This window comes from Elgaria multicarinata, chromosome 5 (assembly GCF_023053635.1).
Source record: "Elgaria multicarinata webbii isolate HBS135686 ecotype San Diego chromosome 5, rElgMul1.1.pri, whole genome shotgun sequence".
In the NCBI taxonomy this organism is placed as follows: Eukaryota; Metazoa; Chordata; class Lepidosauria; order Squamata; family Anguidae; genus Elgaria; species Elgaria multicarinata.
In genome coordinates, this window is record NC_086175.1 from 23,114,005 (window position 1) to 23,130,730 (window position 16,726).

At 45.2% G+C, this 16,726-nt stretch overlaps 1 protein-coding gene across 1 annotated transcript in view; it reads right to left on the reverse strand.

Moving 5' to 3' along the window:
- Positions 1-16,726, reverse strand: part of DNAJC3 (DnaJ heat shock protein family (Hsp40) member C3) — a 48,829-nt gene that overhangs the window by 6,041 nt on the left and 26,062 nt on the right. Inside the window, exons 7-11 of the mRNA XM_063126056.1 lie at positions 16,078-16,197; positions 11,573-11,678; positions 11,364-11,484; positions 4,992-5,124; positions 113-261 (exon numbers count right to left, since the gene is read on the reverse strand). Coding sequence (XP_062982126.1) covers positions 113-261; positions 4,992-5,124; positions 11,364-11,484; positions 11,573-11,678; positions 16,078-16,197 — 629 coding nt within the window. The remainder of the gene's footprint in view (positions 1-112; positions 262-4,991; positions 5,125-11,363; positions 11,485-11,572; positions 11,679-16,077; positions 16,198-16,726) is intronic.

Sequence of the window (16,726 nt, forward strand, 5' to 3'; positions counted from 1 at the left end):
TGTCTTGTACGTTGGTGGACCTTAGGATTCTGAGAAAGAACGAATGAAAGGAAGGAAGTTCACCTACAAGGGTGAGAGCTGCCCAGCCTGGCCTGGACATAAGCTCATATACCTGGATCAGTGAGGACTTCTTTGGCAGCTGCAATATCAATAAACTTTTTCTCTGCTTTCTTCTTCTCTTCTTCATCCTGGAAATTATCAGGGTGCCACTGCATTGCTAGCTTCCTGTAGGCTTTTACGATTTCTTGTTTATTGGCGTTCCTGTAGGAATCATGGGAAATTATTTGTGAAGTGAACTTTTCTATACTTTTCATGCAAAGGTAAATCTTTCAAAAAAGGAAAACTGAAGATATTTGCAAGAACCCAAGAAAGCTAACATTCCCAAGCTGAATCCTTTTCTGTTGGTTTGTTTTCTCAAAGAAACATTTCCTCCGGTTAGATAAAGTGGACCTCCACCCCACCAAAAAAAAAAAAAAAGGGCAAAAGGGATGTACCCAAAGAAGAAAGAGAAAATCTCATTCTGCTAAATATAGAAGATTGAATCCAGGGTTTGCTTCCACCAGCAAGAGCATCCTTGAGTGGAGTTTAGCTCAGAATACTCCTGTAGGCAGAATACTCCTGTGTATGTGTGCCTGGTTTCTCTTCCTCCTACAGCCCCCAGCTGCCTCCTTCCATGTTGATCTAGACTAGAGAGTCTCCCAACCCTCTAGGGCAGATTTGGGTTGGGAGGCAAGAAGATGAAGGCTGCAGGGGAACTGATGAAAATCACCACCTCTTCCCTCCACCCTAACCCATTCCCTCACTGAGATATCTCTGCTGGATCACAAGGTTTCTCCAGACTGAAGCAGCCCTTCAATTTGCAAGAGGTAACAACCTGGTGTTTATTGCAAACAAACCTAAAGTTTCCCAAGGGTACTCTACTCCGGGGGAACTTCATTATCCCACATCTAAAAAGGTGCTACACAGCCAATAACTTTCTGACAAACCTTTTCCCCGTACCTAGGTGCCATTTGAACAGTATCCTCCAACTTTGGATTTGGGGTCAAATGAAGCATCTGTTGTAATTTTGGGGCAAAATTAATCCAGGTTTGTGGTGCTTTGTTCATTTACGTAGGTTACCCTAATTTAGGGACTAAGTGTTAACGGAGTGCCCAAGAATGTGCTAGTCCCTTCCTAGGAAGAATGCAGCCCTTGAAGGGTGAACTGAAACAAGGCATTCTGCAAGAAGAGCCCATCACACCTAAGAGAAATGTGGGAATTCCAAAACCAAAATAGTCTGATGCAGCCTTCCCCAACCTGGCACCCTCTATACGTGTTGAACTACAACTCCCAGCCACTGGCCGGGAGTTGTAGTTCAATGGCCCAGAATTATAGGAGCTGCAGTCCAGCACATCCTGAGGGCAGCAGGTTGGGGAAAGCTGGTCTGATGGATTAGCCCCTGGAAACTTAAGAGAGGTAGACCAGGCCAGGCTGTGACTCTAGAGCTGCAATAATACAGGCAGCACCTTCCACTACAATACCTGAAGTACAGCCTCTACAGGCACCTTTTTGCTACCTGCTGAGCATGGCTATGACTCAGATTGGGGCCTGGGTCAGTTTTCCTGCCAAACCCTCCACCCCAGCTGCTTTTTGATCCCCAAAGGTGACATTTGTGAATAGCAGCCCAGTTTAAGTAATTTTTTGGTCATGTACCGGGAGGAGGGAGATTAAGGATAATAAAATTAACCAGATCCCACCCCCCTCACTAAGTGACACACCCTTACTTCCTGTCTATTTCTGGCTTGGATTGAGAGAAGTGCTTCAGATGTACCGAGTCATACCGACCCAGACTAGAAATAGGAATGCATTATTTTATTAACAAGAAAATACCATTCAAAGACATCATGTAGCCTTAATACAGAAATAGAAAAATGGAAATTGCTTACTATAAACACCAGTAAAGGATCTGTCTGCAAGCAAGCAAGACCCTCTGAATGGGGCTGAAGGAGACCCCTGAAACTTAAATGAGGGCGAAAGATGGCACCTGGGACAAGGACCTGTTTTATGTTCTTGCATCTTGCCAGCTCCTACGCCTATTACCATAAATGGAAACTCTAACATATTAAACTTAAGGACCCTTCCTCAACGTAGGGTAACACCCTCTTGCTTATGTCTTTACAGTTCTACAGATATTTCCTAAGTTGTTCTCTACGGTTTTACCCTATCTGGGGCATGAACCTTATTCTCATCATGTTTTCTTTGCCCCAGGTCAAGCTGACCTGAGAAGTAACAGGCCAAGAGCAAATTTTGATTCAGAATGCAGCCTTTTTAGCTAGGCCTCTCTGGTATGCCTGATATAACCGTTGCCTGAAACATGTGCCCTTTCGCAATGCATTTTACATTTCTTACATTCAGAAACTGGCTGCTTTTCCTATAAAGCAAAAACAGCCAGCTTAAGCCTGGCAGAACCTCTTTGACCCTTCTTGGAATCCAGAGCGGGGCGCTGCTGGGAAGCCCGCCCCTCTCTTCACCTCTTCCTTGCCTGGCTCCTCCATGCTGCAGTGGCCGTGGTTGTTGCTACTGGGGAATGGGGAGGAACAGGGATGAAGAACAACTCCCCGCCCCAAAGCAAGGTTCTGCAAGTCCTATAAAGCTCCTATTACTATTGCACAGAAGAGCATAGATTTGAGAGCAAAACCTGTACCCTTAAGACACGACCTTGCACATGGAAGGGTTGCATTTCTAGGGAAGACTTCCAAGCAGCCATCTTCTCAACTTTCCACGTCGTTCCAGTAGTAGATCTTTTATGCAACTTTTTCCTCTTCCAACTCGTTCCCGGTGATTTGTCCCCCCCGTCCCCCACCCCGTAACACTGACTTTGTTCTTTGCATTCAGCCCTTAGCTAATGAGTTTTTTTGGTACTGCTTGCTTAAAATGAAAATGGCTCTTTCTTCAAAATTGCTGTTTAGGATGCAGCGTGCCACTTCGGAGGCCGTAGTTTATCCAATCATGGCTGTCAGGATGTGTGTTCTGTTCTTGGATTTTACTTTTTATAGATATGTTAGTTTTGTTATGGCAAACGGCCAAACAAATAAATGGACGTCTGTTGCCTGCTTTCAGTCTCCCTTTCCATTGGTTAAGATACTCACCACTTTCAGGAGTTTCTACAGGCAAGGTATTTTTCTATTTTGAATTTTCCAGACCACATTGTGCTTATCTTTAAACTCAATACTAACGAGGCATTGGATCTAAATGTTTCGAGTATATACAGTTTTTCAAAATTCTATTTAGAAAGGTAAAAAGTTCCTTTACCTCATTACACTGTATAACCTTTTCTTACATGTTAAAATGTGTGCTTTGTTTTACAAATGCTTATTTGCTTTTGCTCCTTTTATCTACAGTGGTCTTTCAACCACGGGGGTCAGAGCCTAAAACGTATCTGCATATACATGTTTCTATTAAAGGGAGTCACAGCATTTCGTTACTGATGAAGATGGAAACGAGGTTTACGTTCCGGAGCAGATTGATTGAAATGCTTAGACAGATAGTCACGTTTGTTAGACGGATAGTCTTCGGTTTGCAGATGGGTCTATCTATGTCTCTGAAATCAGAAGTGTTATATGTATATGTGTTGCTGTTGAAAGTTTTTGTATTGATAGTTCATGTATTCATAAGTCTATAATATGACTCTTATTGTATGTATTTGATGTCAAATAGTCTGGTTTCCTGTACAACTATAGATATTTTTATATACGTGAATTTACTGGTCTGCAACTGCATCCCCCGATATATTTATACAGCATTTATCTACTGGTCAGACTCCACTACTTTTACCAGGTCCTCCCATACACTCCTGTTTTTTCGTGAAGATTCCTCTCTTTCAGCACATTCCATAAAGAAGATGGGCAGCATTAGAGAATAACTGCATGGCTATAGAGACTGTCAAGATGAACATCTGCACTTCAATATCTACCACTACACCACAGGGACTGAAAAAATGCAAGGCTATGGATGGGTCTGTTCAGACAACACGCTAACTCATGGTTAGGCTACTAACCCTTTTGCAGCAAGTGATTACTGAGAGTGTTTAAACCGTTGTTATGTAGCTACCAAGGTTAGGAATGGTTCACATGACACGCTAAGCCATGATGTTTAGCTCAAAATGCTTAAGCACCATGGTTTAGCGTGCCGCCTGAACAGGGCCAATGTAACCAGAAGCAGAACAACAACAACACTTTCTGGAAATCAAGGGTGGTTTTGAGCATTATGTCAAGGGAACAAGAAAAAGAGAGATCGGAAGAGGAAGCACACATGATCCATGTTTCTTGTTCTTTGCCCATCTTGCATGGAAATGTTTAATTCTGCCCCTACAGAGAGATGAGCGAGTAGCCCACATTAGGAAATCGCCTCTCTTTCTCTCAGGGAAGGGAGATGCTGCAGTTTACATTTGGGCCGTCATAAAGAAACACGGTGAACAAGAGGGAGCTACCTGAACTTCCTGTTCCCCTCACATGACGGGGATACTCAACGGCAGATCAAAATTGTTCTTTGTGCAGCCCCACCTAGGGGTTTCTCTGAACGGAGCAACATATGAAACTTCCTAGAGCTAGGAGAAGCATTTTGGCAGGAGCTCAGCTCTTCTCCTGCCTCTAATGTGCCTGTTCAACCATCTTTTTTGGGATGTTACCACTGTATTATTCCTGCTATCCCCTTGCAGAGAAGTAGAGTCCGTCATACGGCCTAGTTTTTTCACAAAATGGAGAACACGGGGCCTTTGGTTCTCTTCAAGAACTACAATTCTATAAACATAGTATGTTACATGCCGAGAGACTCAAATCCTTGCTTGGCAATGAAGTTCACAGGAGAGCTTTGAGGACACGCACTATCTTGCAGGCTTAGAATGAGAATAAAGTAAGAACTTCAGACATTTCAGTGTGATCACCTTGGAGAAAGGACAGAACACGAACGTGCTAAGGCACTCTACAGAAGATTATGAACTGTCAAAGGCTTACCTTTTAACTCCTAAAATTTTGTAGTAATCTCTCTTCTGAGACTGTTTGAACAGCCGCTGCGCTCGCTCCAGGTCTTCCTGAATCTGTTGGTCATTGTCACTAAGCTCCTTAGCAGCTTCATAGTCACGAATAGCTGCCCATGAAAAAGAAAAAGAAATAAACACAGTTAAGTACACTGAGCTATCGCACAATAACCCATCTTCAGCACAGAGGTCAAGAAGCCAAATTTTCATTATTCGGTGGTTCTCAACATCTGACATAATTGGGCACATAAAACTGTTTTATAGAGCGTCGTCACACAGCGGAAAATCCTGTTTGCGTACCACCGCTTCTCTGCCCGTGCAGAGGAATTTGCGCGTGGCCCATTCAGCAGGCTGTTTTGATTCGTGCTGCTTCTCCTGCACACAGCAGGAGATAGCGGCAACTTCTGTCTTTAAAAATAAGTCGGACTTAATGGGGTGTGTTTTTGTGGCACAAAGAAGACTAGAAGGGGTGGGAGGCAGACATTGTCATAAGAGGGACCTGCGAAAATCTGTGAGTGCCCACTAATGAGCGTGCAATAAAACACTCATCTGATGGAGCTCTTACTATGCCAAGCCACTAGTCCACTTTAACCCTATACTGTCTCCTGAGTCCTTGAAGAGCCAGTGCCAGGCAGAGGCACTTTCTCAGCCCTCCTGCCTCTGATCCTTTGAGAGTTAAAGGATGTAGGAACAATGGTGCAGCTAGGGCTGGACTTTGGTGCAGCGAGGATCCAACAGCCCAGGGAGTCCCCAAATGACCCCTCAGAGAGCAGCAGGTTACGAGGGCATCAGGGCAGCAGAAGCAAACTCCATTTTATTCCTGTAGTCATAATGATGATATGATTTAAGTGAGTTTAAAATGCCAAACACCACATGCTCAGAGTCCTTTATAAACACAAACGGGTGGGGGTGAGCAGAGTGTTTTATTTAGTTCTAACCTATCAAGAATGTAGAAGCCATTGTACAGCATGGTGGTGGCTGAGTAGATGGATGTTAGATGTGTAATACACAGGGCTATCTAAAAGGCGCCCCAATAAATTAATTAAGCCCAGGGTCTAAAATGACCTAGCTGCACCACTGTGTACGAACTCAGATGCATCTGTGGATGTGGACGAATGGGTGTGGACGTGCGTGCGTGTATGTTCATATATGGGTTCGTTCAGACGAACCTTAAACCATGGCTTTAACCATGGTGAATAAGGTGTCTCCTGAACACAGCTTGGCTTTCTGGCTTAACCACTATGGTTAAAGCCGTGGTTTAAGGTGTCTCCTGAATGGGGCCATTGTGAGTTTGGGTGGCCCCACCCACAGCTGGCATGCATGTACACACAGGGAAATTAGCTAGGAGGGAAATCAGCCCTGGGGCTGAAAAAGGTTCCCTGACCCTGCTTTACAACTGAAGATGGCAAGGGCGGAACCTGGGACATTTGGAAGGCAAAACATTTGCTCTGCCATGGAGCCTACTCTAACATGTACTCTAATGGTTCCTGTTTTCTGGTCCCGATGTCTAATACATTTCCATCCCTATTTGACTTTTTTGAGAGATGTCAAGCACGCCTTTTTAAAAATGCACTGAGTTTTCAGAAAGCATGCGTTTCTCAACAAGCCAGTTCCCTCTCCAATGTCTCTAAGGAGTAGACACATCTTGTCTCCAGAACATGAGAAGAGGCAAGCATGGAACAGACCAAGGGTGTGTCCACAGTGACCAACAGACGCAGTGACCAGCCAACTGCCCATGGCAACAGCACCTTCCCTCTATTGTGCATGCATGGAAATGCACACCAAGGCACCGCCTGTACCACCACCCCAGAGGGTACCATTATTCTATAGCTGGTGAGGCTCATATTTAATTATTGATAAAGATATTATTGAGCCATTCCGATTTCTGAGCACATCTTTCACCAAAGGCATTTTCCTCCAATCGGCTCTCCTGCAGACGTGGTGTGTTACACTGCCTGTCTAGCCTGGCCAGCATGGCCATCCGCAGGGCACCAGATTCAGGAAAGCTGGCCAAAAAGAACAAGCATCCGGAAAGCTTTCAGATCAATGCAAAAGAGGCTATTGCAGCGTAAATGAATCCCACAGACCGGGAAAAGTCTTCAACAATGTGCAATAGCAGGCCGCCACCAGCGGCCTCCTGGCAATGATTCTTGGCCCGAGTGTGTTACAGGAAAGCAAACGTGTCCCTGATTTCATGTCTGAAACGAACAAAAAAGGAACAAAAAACCTTCCGCTCCCATTTTTGCCACACTTCCTTGAAAGTACTAATTCCTCTTCCAAGTATTCACTCATCTATCCTTCTGCTGCAGCTCATCATTTAAACATCTGAGCCATGGAACAATCCATCTGAGCAATTGAAAGAAGTTGCGTTGTGCAGACAAAGAGTGGTTGGCCAACTATTTTATAAAAACCAAAAACCCAGTTCTAGCAATGCCAATTGCACAAGAGTGAGGATGTTAGGAGTACGGATGTCCCTCAGCTTGCTGCCCACCTGGCTCCTTGTTCTTCTCTCCAACGCGGAGGTGCAGCCTTGGGGGCCAAAGTCTAGGTTCCCACAGCCCAGGACCCCCAAAATAACTACCCAGAGAGCAGCAGTGGAGAAGCAAATGTCATTTTATTCCCATAGTCACAATGGTACTATGATTTAAGTGAGTTTAAAATGCAAAACTGCACACGGTCAAGAGTGTTGTTCCTGCATATGGGGAATGTAGAAAAAGTTCTGAAGCGTGGAATGGTAGTGGGGGTGGGAGGAGAAGATAAATGTTAATTGGGTGCTACAAACGGCCATCTAAAGTGTGTGTGGGGGGAATAACACCATTAAGTCCTGGGTCTAAAATCCGGGCTGCACCTATCCCAAATTCTCCAGCAAATTAACACTATAACGAGGGCAAAAAATCTGGGTTTTCTTAGGGTAGGATTTGTAAGGTTTAACATTTTCGGTTTGGGCTTCTACACCAGTGAGGAAAATAAAATGGGGCTGAACTTGGTTCCCAGTTGCTTGGTCCAATTTGCAATTCCTGATTTGACGCAAAAGGTACTGATGCAGTCTTAATAATAAGCACCTATTTGAGGGTTTTCCAGTGTGAACAAATGAAAATCCATCACGCCGGAAAACCTTCAAATCTGGAACTGGCTTCTACCTCCCAAACAAGGGTTGGACCACCCCCGCCACCACCATTTTAAATCACAGCTCTGTGGAGCTTCAATGGGAACTAAGAACTCTGCTTGAGGGGGAAAAAACCTGACCTTTTCATGCCCATTTGTTCTGTGCATACGCTCAAGGGGCATTTCCCAGCACTAAAGAGACTGTGTGGCATAGTGGTTAGAGTATTGGATTGGGGCTCTTTTTATAATCGTACGACTTCCATCCACTAAAAAAACGGGATGCTTTCACTTCTGTTTTAGTGCCCTTCGCCAAGGCCCACTTTGCATTTCCGACGTAACGAGTCTTTTTCTGGTTTCTCTGTTTCTAATTTTGGAATGTCTCATTATGGATCTCAGGACTTCTAGCTTTTCTAAGTAAGACAAAGTATTTGCATCAGATTATCTTCCCGCAGCTGTTCGCTCTCAGTAGGCCTCACATTTATCTTTTTGTTGTTTCTGGGCATGCCGGCAGGAGATGGTGACCAATTTATATCACTTAGACACTCAGGGGCTGAATGCAATTCCTTTTTGAAGACGAACATTAAAAAAAGTACTTCTAATGCCGCAGTGATTTAAAACATCCATCCACCAACAAAGCACAAATCTGACTTCTCATTCCTTGCACTAGCCAGCCCACTGTGATGTGCCACTAAAGTACTTTGCCTGACACTAACAGGGCTTTTTTATTTTATTTTTTTAGAACACTTTGGCCTTTCACTTAGAAAGCCAGCAAGAGATGGTTGCCTATGCCCATCATATATACTCGGAAGCTACATCCGAGTCAGAAAGTGAAACTCCTGCCACTTTCCCATCCTGCAGCTCTACTGCCCTGGTAATGTTAAACGCCAGGCAGCCTCATCTATTCCTTTAATGTGCATTATGTATATATAATAATGAATGAAGGCCTGCTGACAGACAGCCTTTCCCATTTATTGCCTCCGGCAACTGCAATACACCATGGCTAGTGGAGCGAGGGTCCTTGCAAGGAAGTTACACGCTGACCCTCAAATGGCGAAGTGAAACCCAGGCCACAAAGTGCTCAGAGAGTATCGGATACGGGAGGCCAGAATTTAAATCCTCACTCAACTGTGAAACCCGCTTGGGTGACGTTGGGCTACACACTATCTCTCATTCTAACCTACCTCACAGGGTTGTTGGGAAGATAAAATGGCCGGGGGGAGAGAGAGAGAGAGAGAGAGAGAGAGAAAGAATGGACCCTGAATTCTGTGGAAGAATGGTGGAGTAAAAATGAAACACAAACGGCACCTGATTTATCTCAGCCTCCTCAGTAACGATGTTAACCCAAGGGTGCGCAATACAAGGGACACGGGGTACATGTGACACCCCTCTCGCCTTAGGTGCGGCCTCTGGCGCCACCCACTGCCCCCAAATTTGCTGCTGCAGTGTGCAGTAGCAGGGGCCAAAAAAATGGTGGTCTGAACATCCTGTTTTAAAGCTGAATTTGGGCTTTTTAGGCCACTGTTGTGGCAAGCTTTTCTGCTTTTGCCATCAAAGCTGATTGCATCATTATTATTATTATTTACATTTATATCCTGCCTTTTTTCCTCCAAGGAAAAAAGGCTGCCGCTGCTATCAAAACACAGCAGCAACAGTAGCAGGGCCCAAAGTTGCCCCCCCCCCCCGCCTGAACCCAAGATTTTCAGAAACCATTTTTGGTCACTTCATCTTCTCAGAATCCCCCATAACATTCAGGAGCCATGCGGCCCCCCACCCTCCCACCCACTGCGGGGCGGAGTAGCAGGTCTTTAGCATCTATTTTCTGACTTGAGCAGAATAATTCCTGAATAGAATCTATTTAAGTTTGCCTACCTAATGCCTCCTTCAGAAGCTGCCCTACACCTCGGCCAACCAAGAGCCTCAGAAACATGCATTCCTGTTGACCTACAGACACACGTTCTCAGGCACCTGTATTGGCAAACCCTATGGGCCTCTTACGAACACATGGGGGTGAGGAATCACATTGGGTCCAGGGGCCAGAGGCTGCCCCAGACCCCACCACAAGCTGGTGACGAGACCTTGCCACTGCCCCCCGATGTCCTTGGGCCCCCCCCGGCTGAAGCGCTGTACAGGCTTTCTCTATCTAGGGAAAGCCTGGGTGGAGTGAAGCAGACTCAGCTGGTGCCTGGAAGCTTTGGCTGAGTTTGCCACGGCATCACTCCTCCATTGCCTTCTGCACCCCAGCCATTCTCCAGCGGTGGGCAACCTTTTGGGGGTGGGTGGGCATATTTGGCAACTTGATAAATGGTCATGGGCACCACCACAAAATGGCTGCCATGGGAGGCGTGGCAAAGGACAACTAACATGCCCAAATGACTGAATACAAGGTCTAATCTCCAACATACTAATTGTCGTGTTTCTCATAAAACCTTCTGCCTTCAGGGGAGACAATGACAAGGCCTGTTAAATAATCCACAAAGCTTTTTTTAAGCAATAAACATCTCTTCCTGCCTGAAGAGAGTCTAATCTCTAGGAACCTTCCCCCTAGGCAAAACTATGCAAACTAAGCGAGACAATTCTTCTTGCAAGGAGAATGAAAAGCCTTTTCCCAAAACAGGTTAACTTCAGAGAGGCTAGTTCTGAGGCGGCTTCTGAGGCAATGCAAACCGGGCCGACTTTCTCTCGCCTTCCTTTCACTCCACCCGTTTTAGCCTGCGGCACACCCTAGGGTCAGCTAGCCTGTTGGTGTTCTCTCCTTCAGAAGAACGTTGGTTTCCCATTGAGTGTGTGTGATTTGCCCTTGACGAGATAAGCTCTGGAGAGAGTTCACCACCAGCTGGGGAAGAAACAGTGAGAGCTTCCTCCCCCACTGGGACAGGTTGGCCTGTGTCTGGCGCCGACTCCTCTACTTCAGAGTCTGATTCTGACTGATCACCTGAAACACCTTCTTCCAAAACAGGACTAGACAGGACACTAAATCACCTCTTTCAACCCACCAAGTTTTCAGTACCGCAAAAAACAATTTCACTGCAATCCCAGCTACCGGTAAGAAGATGGTTTAGTAGGGTTTTTTAAGTGGAACCAGTTGGGCACCATCATGGGCACCATCATAGGTGCCCAGGTGTAGACTGGTGCCTGCGGGTACGACATTGCCAGCTCTAGTCTTGACATCACATGATGCCAAAAGGGCAGGCCAGACCAATCCACGCTGATTTCTCAATAAAACTAGGCACCCTTCAGCCTTTACCTTCTTCATACTGCTCTTCTAGGAGATATGCCGCTGCTCTGTCTCTGAGAATATTCATGTTATCCGGTTCCAGCTGCAGAACCTCCGTGCAAAGTCTGATGGCTTCCGTCGACTGCTGGTTCTGGAAAAGGGGTCAGGGCCAACAAGGTCAGGGTTTGTTTGGTTTGCATTCGTGCTCTGCAAAAGGTTGAAACTAAATGTTTGTTTACCGTTGAGAGGCAGTGGCAGATTCTCTCTTTGGCTCGCGTGGTGTAAACAGGGATTTGGGTCTCCATTTTCATCACGGTCTCATATTTATCAATGGCATCTTGGTACCTATTTAAGGGTGGGTGGGAGAGAACAGCCAAGTAATTCTGGAACAGCAGCCTCTCAAGGCATCCATTCTTCTGATTAGGAAAAAAATCAAAAAATCACGCTGCTTTCCATTTTAAGAATGCAGTGCACTTCTATACCACCCAGTGGCCAAAGCTCTCTGAGTGTTCCCAAAACAAAACCCTAAAACAACATAGTAAGACGTAATATAAAACCTCAATTTTTAAAACAGAATAAAAGCAAAATAAAAGCCACTTGTACAAGTCCCCTCTTTGTAAGCTGAACAATCGCCATCATCACAACACGGCACACACAATGGCGTTGGGAGTATTTGTCTTCAGTACTGCTACCAGGACAGTGCAACTGGCGCTCAAGGCATTGCATAACCACACGCAGCGTTCAGAACTGAAATGGCTCCCCAATACATAAGGAAATAATCACATTCGCCAGCAACAATAATCACATTTCCCCAGCAATAATGGGAACAGGCAATATCCCCAAACAAACGTTTGGAAACATCTGGATCCCATAAGATTAATGAGCAACAGATGTTCATTTATTCTTACCTCACAGTAACAGGGAAATGAAGGATGGTCTCCAGTCAGGGCCTAGTGCAGCCTTCCTGAGCCTGGTGCCCTCGAGATGTGTTGCACCGACTACACCTGTATCTCACACATCTGGAAGGGACCAGGTTGGGGAAGACTGGTCTAGCATGTGTTAGGAAAGGAAAGGAACCTCTCATGCAAGCACTGAGTCATTACTGACTTCACTGACATTTTCTTGGCAGGCCTCATAGCGGGGTGGTTTGCCGTTGCCTTCCCCGGCCGTGATTACCTTTCCCCCAGCTAACTGGGTAGTCATTTTACCGACCTCAGGAGGATGGAAGGCTGAGTTGACCCGAGCCGGCTGCCTGAAACATTCATGCAATTCCTGATTCATGTACATCTGCCTAAAATACGCATATCAGTTGTGGCCTCCTTGTTCTTAGGTGGAAATGTATTTTCATGAGATTCAGCAGTGAGGACAAACCTGAGTGGCCCGTGGACTAGAACAGGCTTTTTTTCCTGGATAAATCAGGCAGTCCTATTAAAACATAACTAAGGGGGTGATACAATATTGCCCACAACTTAATTTAAAAAAGGGGGGATTAAAACCATGAGAGAGACGGTCGTCACTCTAAATGCTGCATCTCTCTCTTTGGGATTTTGTATTTAATGCCCAAGCCATGCCAAATATACTCTGTAGCTGCAAGAGAGCACCAATTTATTATAGAACTTAACCACTTGTGTTGAGTTGCTCAGCAAAATGCATTTTTGGTTCCAAACTACTGTCTGCCCCATGGAGTGCATAATGGCATCCCTGTCCCCATCCTCAACACGCTGCAGAGGTTTCCAGTGTCTGAAAGTATTTAACATGCATTGCTTATCCCTGTGGTAGAGCTTAGGGATTTGCCTCAAACAACTAAAATGGAGCACTTACGTTTGTTAATCAGATGCTACTTCCGCAGTGACTAGATACGGGAGCCCAAACTCTCTTATCTATGCACACAGAATACCACGCAGCGCAATCAGACTTCCAAGAAGAACACACAAAGTGAAGACGCTCTAATACTGGAAATACTTCTAATACTTCATTGGCCTGGTTCAGAAGTTACAGGAAAGCACTGCTTAGCGTTATGCGGATGACCTTCGGCGAGCATCACCCTGCAGTGCTCCTCAATCCTCCTCTGGCATGGCCCTGAGGAGTTTAGAAACCTTCGCTTCCTGATTACACTAACCGCAGTTTGTCATTACGGTCAAAGCATGCTTAATTTAAACTCTCGTTTTTTGAAATTATTATTATTATTATTATTATTTATTTATTTATTTATTTATATAGCACCATCAATGTACATGGTGCTGTACAGAGTAAAACAGTAAATAGCAAGGCCCTGCCGCACAGGCTTACATTCTAATAAAACCATAATAAAACAATAAGGAGGGGAAGAGAATGCAAACAGGCACTGGGTCGGGTAAAACTAACAGTATGAAATAAGCCAAGATCAACCTGTTTTGAGGTTTATTTTTAGTTTCTGTTCCAGCTTGTTTCAATAAGCAGCAGTTTAAACGAACTAGAGTTCCTTGTTCGGGTGAAAGACAAAAGTGAGGCACAGTGCATGAATGGAGGTTTGCCTTGGCGAATTTGCCCAGCACTACATTAAGGCATAACGCGGCCTTCTCCAACCTGGTGCCGTCAAGATGTGTTGGGCTACAACTGCCGCCATGCTCCAGCCAACGTTTTCTCCCCCAAGGTTTGGAGTTCCCTTACCTTTCTTACAGATAGGTTACAAAGTACCACGACATCTGGAACACATTCTTTGCACATCAAGCCTCCAACTTTCCTATGATTTGGTTTGATCTCATTCCCCCCCACCCCACCCCCTACCCCAAATGCAAAGAACCTCATGGAGATTTATTGACGGACAGCTGCAGCATTTTATTTACAAATATGCTGCAATCTCCACATCTAAAGGTGAGACATTAAAATACCATTTTAAATAAGAGATGGCATTTAGGGCTAAAACTAACTGGCCTGACACTTTAATTTATTGGGGAGATGAAAAACTACATAACGCTGTCCACAGACGCCGCCCGGTAAACCTCTCTAATTACTCACAAAGTCAATCGATTTCCTTTTTATATTTATCAGCGTCTGGACTGATAATGAAGCTTTGCTTCCCTTTGTCATTTCTGCAGCCCTGCAAGCTGCAGGCCTTCCTAGCTCCCATCACCTCCTGTGACCAGAAAACCTTTCTGGGCCTATGTTGCCACAGGAAGCACACGATACATCCTCCTTCCCTATACCTGTGAAATTTAAGACCTGGGCGCATGTCACTGCCCCCCAAAGGTAGATCACTGTTCTTAAGCATTTTGGGAGAACTCGCTCTCTAACCGTTGCTTGGGGTGGGAACTGAATATTCCCACCTGGCATAATAAAATCCCAGCAATTATTATTTATTTATTATTACGTTTCTATACCGCCCCATAGCCGAAGTTCATCTCTGGGCAGTTTACCTCAATGAGCTTTATTGAAATAGAATGTCATAATTTAATGGTACATGATGGGGCAATTATTATTATTATTATTATTATTATTATTATTATTATTATTTATTTATATAGCACCATCAATGTACATCAATGCATTTATGACAGCTGTTTGAATAGGTCTAGTATTTTAGGTCTACTGTTTTAGTGAAATTGCTTTGAACGGCCCAGAGAGCTTCGGCTATTGGGCGGTATATAAAGGAAGTGAAGAAATAAATTTCAGTATGATGGAGGAACAGACCACTCAGATAAACACTCTGCAATTCAGAGAAAAATAATGTATCAGAAAGAAGGGTGGGAGGGAAGATGGGCCCAGAGGGTGGCTTGGGAACACCAGATGCTGCAGCAATACTGAAGCGAAGCAAGTGAGGAATTGATTAGCAATCTGGATGGGAGATGATTGGTTTCCGTTGGTGCTGAAACCTGGGTTCACTGCAGTTCTTCAGTACATTTGGCATCAGATCCCACCACTGCCTTGTACTCAATCTTTTGGGTAGGTTGCTTGTTCTTTGAGACTAGCCACATCTCCCAGGGCAGACATTTTGTGTTGAGGGCCAGGATAGTTTTTCAAATTGCTACATGTGCCCACCATCACAAAAAGGCTAACTACCTCTGGTATATGGCATGGCGGTGTTTACTTGAGCTTTGACCTAGCAACGGCTGCCACCCAGAGGGTATGTCTAGACCAGGTGATATCCCGAGGATCACTCCAGGATCATCCCTGTGATTCCACGTGGCACACAGGGGATCCCGGGGGCAGGGAGGGATGATCCCTCCATTTCCCCGGGATAACTGGGACAGCTTTAATACTGACTTTTGGGATCGTCCTGAGACTGTGGGACGTATGGGCAGCCGTCTCGGTTTCTTCCTGGCTCCTCGTGAGTAAACGCGAGGAGTCGGGAACCAGGCATGGGGCACGGAGCTCTTCAGGTGCTCCGTGCCCATCGGGGGTGGGGGGGGGAGCGGGATCTTTTTTAAAAACAACAAACGATTGTGTGCTCATTTTCGATAAAAAAAAAATCCAAAATGGCGGGCGCAACATCCTCTTCCTCCTGGGATGTCATGCACTGCGTGTAGACTGAGGGGGAGGATCTTGCGATCATCATATCGCAAGATCCTCCCCCTCCCCTCCCTAGGTCTAGACATGCCCAGGGAAAGAAGCACATTTTGCCCAATACCAACCTCGACAGATCACAGATCTGTTTTTTTGCCTTCCTTCAGAAACAACTACCCAGAGTGAACAGGCTGCAGTGCACCTACCATACCAAGAAAGTCAGAGGCCTCTGACTTCACAGAGAACACAATTAGTACCTTACCTGCCTTCTTGGATGAGGTCTTCTGCTGACATAATCTGCTTATTTAGTTTCTTGACTCGTTTGTAGTGAGAAAAGCACTCCTTATGGTCTTGGTCAAGTTTCAAACATTCACGTACTTCACTTTTCACATATAAAAGAGAAAGAAGGAGCAAAATCAGCTTTGTTGTGTGCATGTTGGTGCTAGACATGAGAGCCCTGGGTTAAAATCTTGCTCCGAGGCTCAGTGTGTGTATGTGCGTGCACACATGCAGGTGCAAGTCACACTCCCTCAGATTTATTTCCCAATCTGAGAAATAGGGATATTAATAGTCTGTCAAAGGTCTAAGATGAGGATAAATACAATGTTAACTATAATAAAGCTCTTTGTACACTAGAAGTGGGAGCCAGTGTGGTGTAGTAGTTAGAGTGTCGAACTGGGAGTCAAGAGATCCAGGTTCTAGTCTCCACTCAGCCATGGAAGCTCACTGGGTGACTTTGGGCCAGTCACAGACTCTCAGCCCAACCTACCTGTTAAGAAGAGGATTATGTACACTGCCTTGGGTTCTTTAAGGAGCAAAAAGGTGGGATATCATTGTAATAAATATGAAAAGGGTTATTTATTTATTTATTACATTTTTATACCGCTCAATAGCCGAAGCTCTCTGGGTGG